The 18,900-nt window shown below is 41.7% G+C and overlaps 1 protein-coding gene across 1 annotated transcript; it reads right to left on the reverse strand.

Annotated features, from left to right (window-relative positions):
- Positions 1-3,535: 3,535 nt before the first annotated feature.
- On the reverse strand, positions 3,536-17,516 carry LOC138202353 (myosin-1-like). Its single transcript, XM_069156292.1, has 37 exons — positions 17,313-17,516; positions 16,971-17,114; positions 15,499-15,655; positions 15,365-15,392; positions 15,151-15,265; positions 14,962-15,054; positions 14,797-14,860; positions 14,612-14,710; positions 14,435-14,538; positions 14,218-14,356; positions 13,903-14,021; positions 12,890-13,039; positions 12,633-12,803; positions 12,252-12,558; positions 12,089-12,165; positions 11,896-11,983; positions 11,689-11,806; positions 11,497-11,620; positions 11,186-11,322; positions 10,816-11,071; positions 10,463-10,705; positions 10,202-10,378; positions 9,984-10,129; positions 9,808-9,898; positions 9,344-9,733; positions 8,183-8,309; positions 7,969-8,087; positions 6,873-7,069; positions 6,596-6,779; positions 6,271-6,436; positions 5,982-6,106; positions 5,599-5,907; positions 5,294-5,497; positions 4,407-4,532; positions 4,073-4,243; positions 3,779-3,979; positions 3,536-3,694 (listed from the first exon to the last, which is right to left on the reverse strand). The coding sequence occupies exons 1-37, from the start codon at positions 17,514-17,516 to the stop codon at positions 3,536-3,538; spliced, it is 5,829 nt and encodes a 1,942-aa protein (XP_069012393.1).
- Between the last annotated feature and the right edge of the window lie 1,384 nt (positions 17,517-18,900).

Here is an 18,900-nt window from a genome sequence, read left to right on the forward strand (position 1 = left end):
TGAATACAAATGAAACAGTTGGTCGTTACAGAAATAAATCGAATTAAAAGTTGATAATGTTGTATTGTGCTGATGAGTATTATACTTCTAATCTGCTTCTTAGCCAAATGAAATTGCTATAATAATGAGGACTTTGAGATACTGAGAGGGAAACTAAACAGAATTCAAACCGTGTGTGTGTGTGTGTGTGTGTGTGTGTGTGTGTGTGTGTGTGTGTGTGTGTGTGTGTGTGTGAGCACGCGCGTTTGAACAAACAGGTCGGAGGATGGAGTGACGTAGCTAAATACATGCTCCATTTTAAAGTAATCCTCCGTGGGCATTCCTGATTGGTCCGTAATGCTCCGTTGATTGCGTCGGGGTAATCGCGGTGAATCCGTTGCTCTCCTGCCGGGATTAAGGATCGTATGTAGATGAGTGACAGTGAAGAGGACAGCTATTTTAACACTGGACGTAAATGTCAGCAGGCCTCACCCTGATCTCTGCAAACAGTCGCTCTAATTAGACGCTAAGTGCACACACTGACGGCGCTTAGACACGGCTCACGACCTCATCTGTTCCACTGACTGCTCCGAGCGGCTAATTGGCCCCTGACTCAAAACCATACGGCCGACTTCTGGAGTTAAACAAAGAGTTGGACTTTGGGAGTTTATTTTCTAAGTTCGACTACAGCTTGTGTTCAGGGAGACTCTTTGGTGGGGTGATATGTTGGTGTTGAGGAGCATGATTCAACACCGCTCCCGGTGTTTTACTGTACTACGTATTAGCATTTCACAGCATGAATTAGTTATTTCTTCCTAACTTTTTAGACTAAAGCAGACCAATTTAATCTAAGTGATGGGCAGAAATTATATTTAGTTTTGTTAAAACGTGCTGTTTTTTAATATTTCAATGACGACAGAATGATAAATAAAAATGGGCTATCGTTCAAAACCAGACGTGGACACTTGTAACTTGTTACACAAAGTTTTCGTGCAGCATTAATTAGTGCACACTGCACATATAAATACATATATAAATATAAATTTGTGACGAATATGTTGTTATCTTGTGTTCAGTCTTACCTAAAACCTTTTTAGTGTGATGAAATCTTAACTCCATGAATACACACGTTTAAGTGTTGACTGTCAACACTGTGAAAGTTCACATTCAAACAACTCAAAGTTGAAGTCAAATTGTACCCTTCATGGGAGTCGAGTTTTAACTCCCAAAGAGTTCAAGGTTCAACTCCTGAAACGTTAGAAGATCAACTCAGAGAAAAGAGCTCCTTTCACTGTGCTTGAGAGTGTGTCGAGTTTATTCCAAAGATGTGAATTTGCTGTAGATAAAGCTTTCTATTCATTTTTGCTGTGTGGGCTTCTGGGAAAATGTCCACTCAGATCTTTGATGGCTGATCATTATTTGCGCAGGACTAAAATAACAGACGTCACTAATGCTTCACACCACTTTATTCTGCTACAGTTTCACAGCAACACAAAAACAAAAGGTTTGTCCACTTTGAGTTTCCACTCGTACTTTCTTGGAGGACGTGCCGTCGCTGCAGAGTTACTCCGATTCAGCAGCCTGAGGCGAAGCAGGGAAGGAGAGGAGAGAAGAGGATGTCAAAAACATATTGTAACGTCCCTTCTGTCAACCCGCCAAATGTTCCGTTTTTATTTCCTCCTAAGTGTTCCCGTCCGTGTGGGATCTCCTTATCTTACATGCAACAGGTAGACGATGAGAGTTCCTTTGGACAAAACTCAGACTGAAGCGTCAAACAAAAAGGAGCTGAGTGTTGATTGGCAGCAGAGAAAAAAAAAAGAATCAAGAAAGTCGTGTATTTTCCTGCAGTTGTCGGTCTGAATGTGGTGACACGTGTTAAACAGGAGCAATAACGAGAGAAAATAATCATGCAGGAATAAGGGACAGCAATGTTATGAGGAGTCATTTAAATACAAAATGTGTTTATAGCCAACCAATGTAACCAATGTTAAAGAAGTGAACCGGTGTACACTTTTCTAAAGTTTAATCATTGAAAACAAATGTAATTTCTGTAATAATGAACCAGAATCATTAATACATTTATTTTACCATTGCACACATTCTATTATTTTCCGGTCTATAATAGGAGATTATATAATAATGGGTCAAATAAATGGAAATATTAAACTTGAATGTACAAATTTTGTCACATATTTTACACATGAAAATCATAATTTTGAGTTCATTATCAATGTAATTAATTAATTCGTTTTTTGTTTTTTTTTAATTAGTTTTTCACTCACAAATGTTGAATGTCAAAAGTAACAAAACTTTCCAACTGTATGAAGAAAATCTTGAAGAGGAATAATATGCTATTTTCATGTATATATCTTTTGTATATGATATTTTTGTATATGATATTTTTGCATCATATGATATTTTTGCATCAAGGGAATTCATATATATAAATCCATCTCTTTTTATTTATTCTTATTTCATTTATTTACTTATTTGTTTACCTTTGTTATTTGTTATTCTACTGTCCTATTATTTCCACATTGCTACTTTTTCATTTTTATTTTTTTTTTAATAATGAGTACTTTTCTACACGGTTTCTAAATTTGTTGGGCTCGGTGAAGAACAAATGTATTTTCTTTCTGTTTTGTTTTCTGCAGTAAGCAGACAAACGACAACCTCGGTTAAGATATTTGCTTTATTGTATTTATTATTATAATCAATTAGCCTGATGGGAGGGGCTTACTAGGGTCTGTGTGGGCCAAGTTGCAGAGAAGGTAACAGCTACTTTGTTGTTTGTTTGTAACTTTTTGGTTAAGAATTGTTTTTTCGGGTTTTTTTTGCAAACATTTTTATTGTTTGTTGGTACCTTTTTCTACTTGTAAATATATTTTTGCCAATCTGCACTTCTGGGAGACGAGCACAATAAATCTCACCGTCGCTCCGACCACGCCATGTTTTGTGTTATCTGAGGTTGAACCCCGTCGCACAGAAAGAAAAGAGTCTGTTGACGCTTTGTGAATGATTATCTTTTGGTTCTGCGCAGTTTGTAATAATTGTGTGTTTTCACCTTCGTAATGTGCCTTTTTTCTTGTTCTTATTATTCTCTCAAACAAAGAGCGTAACTACACATCTGGTCACAGCTGTTCTGCTCCGACTAGAATCGGACTTTTCAGTATTTTATCTTTTGATAACTTGGGGGGAAAACAAAGAAAAAGAAGAAAACAGAGTTAAGAGCAAACTGCAGCGGTTGAACTCCGGGTATTTAAGGCCTCAGCTGAAACTCATTTAGCTGCTGTTTTCTGTTTCCTTCTGTGAACTCGGGATGAATTTGTTGAGACAAAAATCTAAATCTTAAATCATAATGAAGTAAAAAACAGGAATACATATTTTAGCATTGCTGATCGGAGCGTCAGGAACTGCTGTCTCTACAGACTTTGGCTTTCCTGTCAATGATTTGTTGCAACTTTCAATCAAATACCTAAATGTATATATTTAAAGAAGAATTTATTAAGCCAGTTTAAATAATTAAAAAAAGGAAAATATCTGAGACACATTGCATCTAAACTGTGAGCGTATCAAACGTTACCTTTCCAAACTCTCTGCTTTTAGTTCTCATCTTGTTGACCTGGGACTCGGCAATGTCCGCCCGCTCCTGCGCCTCCTCCAGCTCATGCTGCACCTTCCTCAGCCGAGCAAGATGAGTGTTAGCCTGCTCCTCCTGTGGAATACAGCACAGAACATAAGCCAGAGGACAATCATGACCAATAATAAATAGGAACTTTCTCATTGATGGGGATCTTACAGCTTCTTCATTCTGCCGTTTGTAAGCCTTGACTTTGAGCTGCAGCTTGTCCACCAGGTCCTGCAGCCTTAAAACCGTCTTCTTGTCCTCCTCCGTCTTGTAGGTGAGCTCCTTCGCTCTCCTCTCGTACTTACGGACTCCTTTGATGGCCTCGGACGCTCTTTTCTGTTCGCTCTCCACTTCGCCCTCCAGCTCACGCACCTAAACAGAAAAATGAAAACCCGCCGTCAGCTGTGCTGGTTATTCTCAGTGATGCTACGTGGTTGGTGTCCACATGAGTGACTGGGCTGATACCCGGGCTTCCAGCTTCTGGAGCTGCTTCTTGCCCCCCTTCAGGGCCAGGTTCTCGGCCTCGTCCAGCCGGTGCTGCAGGTCCTTCACCGAGACCTCCAGGTTCTTCTTCATCCTCTCCAGGTGGCTGCTGGTGTCCTGCTCTTTCTTCAGCTCCTCCGCCATCATGGCTGCCTAAATGTGCACGGCTCATGTTAAACGTTTGATTTGTCATTTACAAAGAGAAAATGAACGATCACAGCTGGACCACTGGAACCGTGATCGTGAAAAGGCCAGCGGACCGCTGGATTTGTCAAAGTTTCAGTTCGGAGTGAGAAGTAAAGTGTCAGATATTTACATCGGTGATCGCCTTCTTGGCCTTTTCCTCTGCGTTGCAAGCTTCTTGGATGGAATCCTCCACTTCTCCCTGCAGCTGGCTGACATCTGCATCCAGCTTCCTCTTGGAGTTGAGCAGACTGGTGTTCTGCAGCCAGATTAACAGATGGGATTTATGCTACCTCATCAGATTCTCTGACCTCAAGGAGAACAAACTTAACAGAATCTTCCGTATCTCTTCCAATACAAGAAAACAGTTTCACAATGAAATGACACCACTGCTCTCTGTTTATATATATATATTTAATTATTATTCTATTATTTATTGCTATTATTGTTTGGTTTTTTTCTTGATATAATAATGTACCTTATAGATTTTGCAGGCATCCTTCATTTCAGTAAGTTTCTTTTCATATTAAACGACCTCCTCGTGGTTTTGTACCTCCACCAACCTGTCAGGTTTACATCTAAATCTTTCCAGACTCATGTAGTATGTAGTGAATCCTCCTCTGTGTTCACATGCTGGGCTAAGGAAGCTACAAACATTTCACACACATCTTAAACAGTAGAGCACAGACCTGAAGCATTCTTGATTTATCGCGTTGAAGAGAATGGGCTGACGTGAGGTTTCAGTGAACATGACCTTTGACCCACAAAATACGTTCAATTCACCCGTGGACGTCTCTGCCAAATTTGAAGTAATTCACCGTATATTCTCACGTCTCCGCGTTGATGCACGATTAGTGCAGCTTTAATTTGTTAACCAGTTTCTCTTATTATCAGCGACAACCGTCAGATGTCTTGTAATTATTTGTTGATGTTCTTCAATGAACATCTTACGTCGTACTGTGAATACCCGTCGGATTAACGAACAAAACCACCGATGATTCATCCTGAAAGGCGTCCTACCTGAGAGTGCAGCAGACCAACTCGTTCGCAGGCATCAGCCAGTTCCCCTTCGGCCAGTTTCCGGCTCCTCTCCGCCTGTTCCAGAGCGGCCCGGAGCTCCTCCACCTCCGCCTGCAGCAGGCTGCTCCTGCGCTCCACTATGGCCGCCTGCTCCTTCAGGTCCTCCTGGCTGCGCAGGGCCTCATCCAGGTGGAGGGTTTGTTCCTGCAGACAGAAAGAACAGTGACAGTCGTATTATCTACCCACGATGAGGGCTTAAAAACCCAAGTCTCTTTTAGTGAAGGTGGCAATTAACAGTATTTCACTTTGAGGTGGCTTTGCATGTTCCTCAGCTGCTTCTGGACTTCGGCTGCCATCCGATTGGCATGACTCAGCTGGATCTCCATCTCGTTGAGGTCGCTCTCCATCTTCTTCCTGATTCTCGTGGCGTCGTTCTTGCTGCGTGTCTCGGAGTCTAAGGCAGACTGCATGGTCTCCACGGTGCGCTGGTGGTTGCGTTTCATCTGCTCGATCTCCTCGTCCTTCTCGCCCAGCTTGCGGTCCAGCTCTCCTTTGACCTGAGTAAGCTCCAGCTGGATACGCAGAATTTTGGACTCCTCGTGTTCCAGGGAAGCCTGAAGCACAGGTTGGAGTTCAAATGACGGGCAGAAAAATATTTCAAGATGTAAATCATTTCTTTATATGACACCTCAGCTTCCTCTAAAGCCATCTGGATCTCCATCTTCTCCGTCTCAGTTTGTTTCTTCATCTTCTCCAGCTCATGGATGGCCTTGCCATTCTCCCCGAGTTGTTCAGAGAGGTCAGTAATTTCCTCTATGAATGTAAAACACTTCTTCAATTACAAGTCAAAATGAAAACACATGAAACATAGAGGTATTGTTCGTATGATCAGCTGTTGAGATATCAACATTAGCAACATTTGCGTTCACTTTCACTGTCGATCATGTTCCTTTTCAAGAAAGTGTAAAAATACATACGTTGCAGGTTTTTATTCTCCCGTTTGAGGACTTCGAGGTTCTCCAAAGCTTCCTCGTAAGAATTCTTAATTTTGAAGACTTCAGTGCTGAGGGAGCGAGACTCCTTCTGGGAACCATCCAGCTCAGCCTGACTCTCCTCGTACTTCTGCTTCCACTCACACAGAATCTACAGACGACACAAAATACTCTGGTTGGTTTGAAGTGGAGTCCTTAAAGGCCTTAATGAAGTGCATTGAATCGTTTAATAATCACCATCAGTGGTAAAGTGTATTAGTGGGTTGCTGTGTTTGTTTAGCAGAGGAAACTTGCAGGATGTCTTTCTCACCTTATCAAAGCTCTTTTGCTTCTTATCCAAACCAGCTGCTTGAGCATTGGCTCTCTCCACATCGGACATCAGGTCCTCCACCTCCCCCTGCAGCCTCTGCTTCGTCTTCTCCAAAGACGAACACTTGGCATTCACAACCTCGATGCCCTCCTCAGCCTCCTGCAAACGCTGAGCAAGCTTTTTCCTGGGGGTTTTAAAAAGTGAGCATCATTAATGATGACGACATTGTAATTACCTTAGATGTGTAAGTATTAATGCGCGTGAGGACAACTCTCACTTAGCTTCTTCCAGCTCATCGTTGCGCTGGATGGCATCGGTCTCATATTTGGTTCTCCACTGGGCCACCTCACTGTTGCCCTTGGACAGCGCTCTCTGCACCTCAGCCTTGGCCTCCTGCTCCTCCTCGAACTGCTCTCTCAGCAGGTCACAGTCATGGCGGGCAGATTGGAGAGCGTGGGCGAGGCCATGCTTTGCCTGAATGAGGATTTTAATTGAAGAAAGAAGGATGTATATGCTAGTAATATGGTATGATAAATGTCCACTAGAAAATAAACTCATTTCCCAAAACACCTGATGATTCCTTTAATCCTCTTTGGTGGCCATTGAAGGAACCTTTTGATAACAATCAAACCGAATTAATAACTGAGGAAAAAAAAGCAGTTAAGCCATATAAAGCTTTTACGTAAGATCAATAAACGTTCTGTTTTTATTCCTCTATGGGTGAACATACACTCCACTCACTTGTGCTTTCCAACACTGTCAAATAATTTCATTCACAAGTTTGTCATCACTTGCCCACTAATATTTACACCCACTTTTTTGAGCCATTCAGAATCTGGTCCCTGTTTTTGAAATAGTGTAATTCTGTCATTCAGACCTTCTCCTCACTATCACCACCGCATCCTTTTAGAGTCCCCACCAAAGTTCCCATCAGCCATCACATCATTGGAGTCTTAATTCCCCAAACTCAATTATTCCAACTGTTATTACTGCAATGAATATTATTATTCAACTTTGTTCAACCTATAAGCCTTTTGCTTCCTAAGTAAGTCAATCAGTTAGCCTTCAAAACTAACCGTCAATTATTAGTATTATTGTTTTAAATTCAATTTTTTTTTTTTTTTTTTTTTTTTTTTTTTTTTTTTTTTTTGTGTGTGGTATTTGGTCTTTTTTAGATAGACTAAGCTTTAAAATGGGGGTAATACAGCAGGGGAATGATATGAAGTAGAGATCTGAATCTCAGGACTCACGGCTGACAACACTTGCTCCCATGTGATCTGCGTCCTAACTAACTAAGTAACTAAGTGCTCCCACCACCTTTAAATATCCCTGAGAGACACTGATTGGATAAAGAGAGAAGCAGCGCAACAAACCTTTGTTTCCTCCTCGACCTGCCTCTTCAGTTCCTCTACCTGCTGATTGAAAGCAAGCTTGGCCCGAGACATCTGAGAGAGTATCGCTTCCTTCTCCTCAAGAAGACGAGAAAACTCACCTGTTCAAGAGTTTTCAGACGGTGAGTTAAAAAATAAAATTTTAAAAAAAAGAGATAAGTATTTGACTCTAGAAGCCTTTTAATGAGCTGCTTACCATTTTCATTCTGAAGTCTTGCCCTTTGAGCATTTATTTCAGTGATCAGATGACTGTTCTCATCGTGTTTGGTCTTGTATTCACTCAGCTGGTCTTCCAAAGAGTGGCACAGCTTCTCGTAATTAGTCTGACAATTTGAATGAGAGGAATCAATCAGAACTGTTACATTGAAATATATTGACATATATAATATAGTGACTATATACAGTACTACGCAGAGGTTTTAGACACTTTCAAGATGAGCTGCTTGGTGAATCAGAGTCTGTGATGTGAGTACATTTTAGACGATGGCATTGTTTACGTGAGCAATTAAATGATGGAGGATTTGTGAAGGTCTTCCTGGTTCTAGAAATAAATGCCTGTTAAAGAAGCAGACGAGGCTGCGGAAAGAAAGAGGGTCTTTCTACTTTTGTCGAAGTAACAACACTACTGGGTGGAAAACAGCAACTGTGGTCTGTTATGTTCAGCTGTCCAGCGATTCCCTGCAAAGACGGGCTTCAGGGCCATGAAATTTATCAAGATGAACTGGAGGAGAAACCTCAGTGTAAACACACTGACAAAGATCCTCCTCAGTGGCCAACTTCGGCAGATTTAATTTTGCCCAGGTAGATTAAACCACCTGGTTCAAGCTCAGGTAACCATTTAACATACCTGTCTGAATTGTGTTCGCTGATGTTGGATTGGTTGATTGATGGAGGGTTAGCTGTTTAGATCCTTATCCATCACAAAATACCATCAGGGAGGCATCTAATGGGGCAAACTTCCTCTGCATGACACAACTATTACTACAAACTACTACCATTGATGACTTTATTTTTATAGTAGAATTCTCACTTTACCTTTAGCACCTTAGTTAGCATGTTGGATACAGGACAAATGGGCAGCTGTAAACAGCTGAGCAACTCTGGCAAGGGTCAAATTGTTCTGGCCAGACGACTGAGTCAGAGTGACTCTGCAACAGAAAGGTTCGTAAGGGTGCACCCAGTATGTATTGGTGAATTTATACCAACAGGAATCTGAATTCAGACCTACAAACGAAGGATTTAAAGCATCTGCTTCTAACATCTTGATGCCAGATACCACAGGGTACGTTCATAAGTCTTTGGGGCATCAGTTTATATATATATATACAATCACCCATAGTCTACTGGTTGAGCTCACCTTTGCCTTGACCACTACCTCTACGTTGCTAGACAGGTCGTCAATCTCCATCTTGCACTCGCTCTTCTCCTTCTCCAGCTTCTGTTTGACTCTCTGCAGGTTGTCGATCTGCTCTCCCAGCTCAGCCACACTGTCAGCGTGTTTCTTTCTCAAAGTGGCAGCGATGGCCTCGTGGTGGAGGGTTGATTCCTCCAGGTCTCGCCTCAGTTTCTGAAACTCGATCTCACGCTTCTTGCTCATCTCTACCTGAACCGTGGTGGCTCCACCGGCCTCCTCTAGCCTCTCGCTGATCTCCTCCAGATCCCTGGAGAGATCAGACCTTTGCTTTTCCACCTTTGCTCTGCCAACACGCTCCGCTTCAATCTCCTCCTCCAGCTCTTCAGTGCGCGCCTGGGTAAAGCAACAAAAGCTTAAGATCATCGAATGATTTGAAATTTTCAGTAACTGTCTGGTGTTCGAAGTACCTGAAGCTCCTTGATCCTCTTCTGAGATTGTACAGCCATGCTTTGCTCATCCTCGATTTTGGAAACAAGTTGGCTGAATTCAAAGTCTTTCCTGTTGTGCAAAAAACGCAACGAGTGATTAGAGCATGTTTTGAGCGATTATCATTATGTTTGGATGCAGATGTACATAAACATACTTTTTAAGACGTTGCTCAAGCTGTTCCTTGCCATCTTCCAAATCCATAATGGCTTCCTGAGTTAGTTTCAGATCTCCTTCCAGCTTCCTTTTGGCCCTCTCAACATCTATTCGGACCTTCTTCTCTTGTTCCAGACAGCCCTCGAGCTAACACATGGCCACATTTTCAGTAAAAGTCACAACGCTGTTATTTCAAAGAGGTAATAGATCTAGGCTTACATCATCAACTTGTTGCTCCAGCTTGATCTTAGCTTTGGTCAGAGAGTTGACTTTGTCTTCCTCTGCCTGCAGGTCGTCCAGTGTCTGCTGGTGAGCCTCTTGGAGGGCCAACTTCTCCTTGGACAACTTGGCGATAGTGTCATCAAGACAGGACAGCTCCTCCGTCAAATTCTTCACCTGAATGTAGGAAAAGTACACCAGATGTTTTATTGACTGTTTGAGCCACTGGGCTTGTTGTTCAGATGACCATCCAGAACTGACCTTGTTTTCAGTGGCATGTTTTTCCTTCTCCACTTTAGCCAGAGTGAGCTCCAAGTCATCAATGTCTTTCTTCAGCTCAGAGCACTCGTCCTCCAGCTTCCTCTTCTTCGCGGTGAGCTCCGCGTTCAACTCCTCCTCATCCTCCAGTCTCTCGCTGAATTCTTTGGCTTTAGCCTCCAGCAAGATTTTGTTCTTTATTAGTCCTTCACACCTTTCCTCTGCATCTGCCAAACCCTCACTTTCCTGTTTAGTAAAAAAAAAAACGCAATTTGGAATTTACTTTAGACTTCTGCTTTCTTTTACTTGACTTAAACAGCTATATGTATTGCAAAATGCATAATTTCTCTCCTCACAGATTGAATCTGAAGGCTCAGTGTATTCTTCTCCTGAATCAGGGAAACCATTTTGGCATCCAGCTCTTTCCTTTTAGCCTCAGCTTTGGCTAAATCCTCCTTACACTTGGCGAACTCCACTTTCATATTCGCCATCTCCTTCTCAGTCTCGGCACTCCTCAACAGTGGCTTAATCTTGAAGTAGAGCTTCATCCATGGCCAGTGTTTCACATTCATGAAGGAGCGAATGTTGTACTGGACGATATAAATTGACTCTCTGGAAAATGATTGACTGTATTTTTAGTTTTTGGGTTCAGAGCAGTAAGACCATTCATACAGAGATATTTGGTATGTGGTGTACTGGACAATAATCTGAATATCCCATAATTACCTCCTATCTATCATTTTCTGAAACTCCTTCCGTCTGAGAAAACCACGACACAAGGCTTGAGTAATGGTGATGAGAGAGGCCAGTTTTTCATCCCTCATCTCTTCTAGCAGACCCAAGAGTCCTGCTTTGAAGAACACCTTCAGGAAAAAAAAAAAAAAAAGATCTCTTTGAAACCTTCACAGCAAGTTTCTGAGTTTTTCTGATTGTTCGATGGTCTGTTTCGAAACATTAAACACATGGCACCTCACGACTTCCACAACCACTTCAGTTCAAACATTCTGAAACCTTTCCTCACATTCAAAACCAATTACCTTGGTATGCCCAAACTTATACTGTGTGTGATCCACATCGATGGACCCCAAGAGCTTCTCAGAAGCTTTCTTGTTGTCAATGAATTGTCCTTCAGGGATCACACTAGCATTCAGTACTTTGTACCTGAAAGAAAAACTCTTGTTAGCGTAAAGTATGAAAATATTTTCATAAAATAAACCTTTGTTTCTTACCTTTGCTTGAAATCCCCGTACTGGATCCTACTGGGGAAACCCTTCCTGCAGATCCTGATGCCTTCCAGCACACCATTACATCGCAGCTGATGGATAACCAGGTGGTGTTCCATAATCCCTAAAGGTCAGCCACGTTGTTATGAAGCTGCCACATTCAGTGACATTTGAATGGTCTTCTAACCGTTGTAATGACAGTACTGAAAATACCTGGAATTTTAGTTTCGTTTGGAATCAGGCACCTAACAAAGTGAGGATGGGTGCTTTTGAGGTTGGTCATTAGTTTTCCCAGGTTCTCCTGTTCAAGATGATTAGAGTCAATACTACTGGTGCAAAACGTTATTGTTTTCTATTAAAACTAATCTTACAAACTTATGACCATCCAATGTTAGTATTATCTTACCCTGAAGAGGGCTGACACAGTCTGGAAGGACGAGCCCTTCTTCTTTGCAGCTTTCTTGGCGGCAGCACCAATGGTCTCTAAAATAAATGATTTGGTCAACATTACAAGGTTGAAAAGTAGAACCTTTAAAAGAGAAAACATGTTTAGAATCACACGTTCCTACCATCAGTGGAAGAGTAGTTAGAGTAGAGGAATGCCAATAGTTTCAGGCTGGCCTTTTGGTAGAGCTGGACCACAGTCTCATTCAGTGGGTCCTTGTTTTTGTCCAACCAGCCTGTGATGCTGTAGTCCACAGTGCCAGCATAGTGCACCAGGGAGAAGTGACCCTCAGCCTTGCCTTTGACAGGCTTGGGCTTCTGAAAGTTACTGGATTTTCCAAGATGCTGGTCATACAACTTGTTTTTGAAGGTGGTGTCTGATGCCTTGGGAAACATACACTCCTCTTCAAGGATGGAGAAGATGCCCATTGGCTGATGAAAACAATGAGTCAGAAAAATCCCACTTTATTTCAGGAATTTGTTTCTGTACCTCTGTTTAAACCGACCTTTTCAATGAGCTCTATACAGGCAGCAAGGTCCATCCCAAAGTCGATGAACTCCCACTCGATGCCTTCCTTCTTATACTCCTCTTGCTCCAGCACAAACATGTGATGGTTGAAAAACTGTTGCAGTTTCTCATTGGTGAAATTGATACACAGCTGTTCCAGACTGTTATACTGCAAAACAAACAATTTATGGTAGAGCATGACCAGATTGCTTGCTATAAATTACAGTAGGTACACTTGGGTAATGCAAAACTTACATCAAAAATTTCAAACCCAGCGATGTCCAGGACTCCGATAAAGAACTGCCTGGGTTGCTTGGTGTCCAGCATCTGATTAATGCGAAGCACCATCCACAGAAACATCTTCTCGTACACTGATTTGGCCAAAGCACCATTAGAATTGTAGACCTGCAAAATGACATCTTGTAGTGAGATCCCAACATGTCAAGGAAATAAAGCTGTTCAAGATTACAAATGTTGGATGGTATTATTTTCAGATGTTCAGAAGAACTCAACATCAACTGCTGTATCAACTCCTTGTAAAGTTGTTATGGTGAACATATTGTAAACAACATCCTACTGCAAACAGAGCGCGAGAGCATCGTACGTATCTGGCTCTTTAGCAACTCAATGTTCAACTTATTTCACAAGCTGGGAGCCATTTTCGTGTACTACTGGCAAGCGTTTCCACATGATACATCGAGTACCTATTTATTCGATATCCTCATTTATAGACTAACACCAACTTGGAACAACACAACTAATGGACTTAAAGGCAGGAAATTCAACCAGTTAACTTTTAACAAGGCTCACCTGTTAAATGAAAACCAGTCTAAGGAGACGACTTCATGAAGCTGGTTAAGATACTGATGCTGACAATAATGTGCAAAGCTGTCACATCAAGGCAATCAATGGTTACTTTGAAGCATCTAAAATATAAAACACTGGTTTGGTTAATACTTTTTTCCTAACAACATACTTCCAGACATGTTATTTCATAGTTTTGATTTCTTCAGTTTTGTTCTACACTGTGGAAAAAAGCCAAAAATTAAGGCGTTGTGTCCAAAGTTTTGTCTGGTACCGTACATTAAAATGGGATCCCTCCCTGGCCATGATAGAAAATGGGAACAATGGCAGTGAACCCATTTTTAATATTAAAATTACTGAGAAGTGAAGGAGCTTTGAGGTTAGCACAGCAAACGAATATGTCTGCTTTAACACTGTAACAATGTCAAAGTCACAATGGATTGCATAACACAACACAAATGTACCTGCTGAACAGTCTGCCCTTTGGTCACGTATTCATTCCCAACCTTCACTCTGGGGTAACATAATGCTTTCAGCAGGTCGGCAGAGTTCAGACCCATCAGGTAAGCTGCTTTATCAGCCACTGATCAAAAGAAAAGATCAAATAAAATAAAGGGTACAGCGTAAGGGTAACAGTGTAATAAAAAGCTGTACAATGTAGACAAAAAGTTTAAAAAGATTAAAATAGGTATGTACAGACACCAAAAACCAAAAGACGATCACCATAAGAAGACAAGGAAATGAAAAGATGAAGGGAGAAAATCAGAAATAACAATCACCCTCTGTCCCGTCGGGCTCCGCCTGCTCCTCCCTCTGCTTCTGCTTGAACTTCATATTCCCATAATGCATCACAGCACCCGTTAGCTTGTAGATGCCAATCCTCTCGTCTCCAGTGAAGCCCAGGGTTTCTATAGCGCTCTGAAAGCACGTCAAAGCAGAGCCGATAAATTCAACGTCAGCAGTGACGGAAAACCAAAGCTTGTAAATTTGACCCACATCAGTGGCAATCAGCTCGTCGCTGTCATCAATACTGGCCACGCTGATCTCCCCCTGGCTGACAAATGGGAAGTTGTAAGGGTTGGTGGTGATGAGAAGAGTCTCTGAAAGGAAAATAAGGAGCCATGAATTTAAAATCACTTTATTCACACTACATCCTGTTCTCCGCTGCGTTACCTATGAGCTCAGGCTTCTTGTTGGACATTATCTGGTAGAAGATATGGTAACTCCTCTCTGCAGTTAGTTGAAATGTTACTCTGGATTTTTCCAACAAGTCTACCAAAGAGAAACAAAAAATTAGGTAAAACAACACTCAGACAACAAAATGTTTTACTGTCTGTCTCTTCCGTATTCAAACTCACACGTCTCAATATCAGCAGAAGACAGTTTTCCTGTCGTTCCAAAGTGAATTCTGATGAATTTTCCCTGAAATGAAAAAAAAAAAAAAAAAAAAAAAGTATACATCTAGAATAAAAGAGGACAAATCAGTTTAAATTATTAGCTAAATTAAAAAAAAATTCACTCACAAAACGTGAAGAGTTATCATTCCTGACAGTCTTGGCATTTCCAAAGGCCTCTAGCAAAGGGTTAGCAGAGATGATTTGATCCTCCAGATTCCCCTACAGCAACAGAACCAATACCACATATTACAAATGCACATCTAAACTTGACTGAATAATCTTTTGGTCACAAACATACAAATATTGTTATATCACCTGTAATTTTCCAGTGGAAGCAGCATCTTTTTTCCGGTCTGCAGACCCCGCGATTGTCGCAAAGTACTGGATAACACGCTTGGTGTTCACAGTCTTCCCTGCACCAGATTCTCCACTAAAAAAACAGCAAAACACTCATGAGAAAAGTTTCAGTTCCTCTTTAATAAGACGTATAAATGACAGGCTGCAGCATCTTCTTCTGAATGCAGCTTACGTGATGAGGATGGACTGGTTTTCTCTATCTGGAACAAACAACACCACAGCGGTATTAGAAATGCCCAAAGCAGTGTATCAGGACATCATTTCAAAATGAACTGTATCGGCACAGCTCCTCCAGATCCAGCTTACCAGTGAGCATTGACTGATAGGCGTTGTCAGAGATGGAGAAGATGTGTGGTGGAGCCTCCTGGCGCTTCTTGCCCCTGTAGGCGACCACCACCTCCTGCTTGTACACCGGGAGCGCCTTGTAAGGGTTCACTGTGACGCAGAACAGCCCCGAGTACGTCTGCAATGAAGAGCAGTCGGTTGAAGTCTCGGTTCTGAGAAAGCATCTGAATGACGAGGTGATGGTTTACGTGTCGGTGGATGCGTAGCAGTCTGCAGAGCACAGCGGATTTGGCTGGGATGCCCCCTTTTCCGGATCGAGCTGCTCCCCCTAGATCCTGCAGTCTGACTGTAAAGGTTGTCTGGAAGAAGAGTCCCACCCATCCAACACCGAGCATCACCTACGGCCGCGTCTGAGCCTCATTCGTCTATGAGGCTGTTTCTACCTTGCATCAACATGCCTCCAGGTGAGATCGGATCACAAGCAGACAGTTTTAAGCCTTCTGTACTCTCCACATGCATCCTTTGTGACCACTTGAGGTCGGATCTCACTTCCCACGCTCTGTATGCAAACGAACACGAAGGCTGCGTCATCAAAATATACAACAAATAAGCAAAAGAACAGGAGCCTGAACGTTAGAGCCACAAGGATTCAGGTCAGGTTCACTCCTTGTTCAAGCCTCATGTAGCAACTTAAAAAGCTGCTTTATGAAGCAAGTTTGCAGTAAAGTGCTATTAAAAATGGACTTTAATGTTGTTTCATTTCTTTTCCCATTTTATTCGTTTTCCTGCTTTGGTCATTATTTAGGTACATTTTGTTGTTTGGGCAATATTTTAACAAAGATAACCAGTCTGATTCCTTTTATAGGAGCCGAGTTTATACATTGTGGATTATTTCACCCTTTGATTTATATTGTCATTTATTATCATCCATTTATTTGGCTGATGTATTTTTTTTTATTTTTAAAAACACACTTGTTACCAGGTATTTGGACTGCGCACCACTTTTCTAAATTGACAGTCTCAGACAACGTTAGACTAAATTTGTTTAAAGTTCCTTCATTTCTTAAAGCGGTTTAAACTGCATTCAGCATTTATCTAGCAACTGCAACACTGAATTACAGTCATCAACTGTTTTAATTCTGAAAAAGATCCATTATTGTAAAGTCAAATGAAGCCTCGTTTTGTTGAGACATCAAACAGTTCCAATGCAACCCAGAGAATCGTCTCACCGATACAGGAAGGGACTCATTACGAGATTTATTGACACGCTGTCCTACAACTCAATCCCTCGACTTGACATTTGACCTTTTACGGTGAAGAAATAGTTGCTTCTCTCACACACCTTCGTCAGGAACCGATACCAATTCATTTTGAAGAACAGACACCACGGCCTGGCTGCCCCTCTGTTGTTGGTGTGCGCGGTCCTGCTGAGCAGCAGCCTCTCTGGCGCTGTGTGGGAACGACCACCTTCAGCTAAACGTTGCATTACTCACATAGATCATCCACGCTGCGTAACGCTCTTTGAGGTTGAACAGCACGGCGGCCTCATTGAGGTGGGTCATCATGGCCATGTCCTCGATCTTGTCGTACTTGGGCGGGTTCATGGGGAAGACTTCGTCATCCTTCACTGTTACAACCTGCGATGGTGACGAGAGATGTGGCCTTCATCGGGAGAACAATGTGGCGACATGGTTGCTGGCTCAGTAGCCTACAGTACAAACTAGATTTTATTTTGGTTTTGTTTAATAACAGCTCAACAAAAGACGATATTAAACAAAATGTACCAGTGCGACCCTTAAATTGATATGAATAAAATTAGTTGACAGCTGATGTACCTGTCCTGCCTGAGTTGTAACGGTTACTTTTCCTCCTTCTTTATTTTGCACAGTTCCTTTAACAAACAGCTCCTTTGAATCCACCACATACACTGAGCTTTTGGCGTCGAAAGGCCTGCTTTGGGCTTCGATTCTCTCTCGTTCGGGTCTCCTCAGGTACGGGGCGGCCTCCCCAAACACACTCATCTCAGCGTCCGAACTCATCTCTGCAACACACACCTCAGACGGGTCTGAAAGGTCCAGGGTTAGATGTTAGAACGGTGATCTTAATGCCTGTAGGACGGAAATCACTCATCCTGTTCAATATCATCTCTTACCTCTGAGGGCCACAGAAGATCAGCTTATGTGTCGTCGACTTAGAGATGCAGCACCTGTATCTGAAATAAGAAGAAATCCTACCAGTAGAGCCAATATCTATCACAGTCGAACACCGAACCAGACGACTGCTCTGAAAAACGTGGAAAGCTTTGACCCTTACCGCTTTTATAAGGTGCGTTCATAGAGGCAGCAAACACCTATATTTAGGTCAAAGCCCCCAGTGAATGTGGGAGGAGTGCAGTGATTAGTTTGGCATGGTGATATCATGGAGATGTCGCTGAGCTTTTGTTATGAATCTGTGGTGGGGAGCAACTGCAGCTCAAGAAAAGAATGAATACCAGAGGAGGGTGACCTCTGCATAGATGCTCAAACGCTCCGAGCATGCAGAGACCGACTCTGTTTGTTTAGCATCTTGAGGTCTGAGCTGGCGACATAATGAGCAGAATCAGTCTGTAGTGGTTGGTGGTGTTCAAGCTTAGTAAGCACAACTCTGGTTACTGCCCTGTTAAGAAACCCCAAATCGTGAATTATATGAGAATCATACCGTGTTTTTATACAGCCAACGAATAACATATCATAAATGAAACAATACACTTAAGAAATGTTGAAAAAATATTCTTCCTTGCTTTGTCAAATTAGCTGAAAAGATATTCAATTCAATTCAATTCAATTCAATTCAATTCAATTCAATTTAATTTAATTCAATTTAATTCAATTTAATGTAATGTCATTTAATTATACTATATTATATTTATATAGCACCAAATCACAACACAACTTATTTCAGGGCACTTACAATGAAACTTTACAACATTATACAAAGGAACCCAACAATTCAACAATTCCCACATGAGCGGCTGTCAGAAAAATGACCCTTTATCAGGAAGAAAAACCTCCAACAATTCCCTTTCAGCAGGAAGAAACCTTCGACCGAACCAGGCTCAGAGGGGGTTTGTGGTGGGAGAGCAGAGATACATATGAATGACATGTCTGTGTGTTAATCTAGCACGTGGTTATTACCTCTCCTCTGTTCAACACACATACTTTACCCACACAAACAATACAGGAATTTCCTTGTTTGCTATATTATGCACACACAAAAAAAATCTATGACCAGATTTTTCCAACACATAACTTCCCCAGAAACCTGGAATTTTCCCATCTGTCTGTACGATTTGAACAAATGAACTACTTCATTCAAATTAGTTGTTGCAAATTTTTTTTTTATTTCATTCTTTACTTTACAATTTTCTAGATAAACAAAGTCCAC

This window comes from Embiotoca jacksoni, unplaced genomic scaffold (genome assembly GCF_022577435.1).
Source record: "Embiotoca jacksoni isolate LCO1_2020_lvr unplaced genomic scaffold, fEmbJac1.0.p SCAF_20, whole genome shotgun sequence".
In the NCBI taxonomy this organism is placed as follows: Eukaryota; Metazoa; Chordata; class Actinopteri; family Embiotocidae; genus Embiotoca; species Embiotoca jacksoni.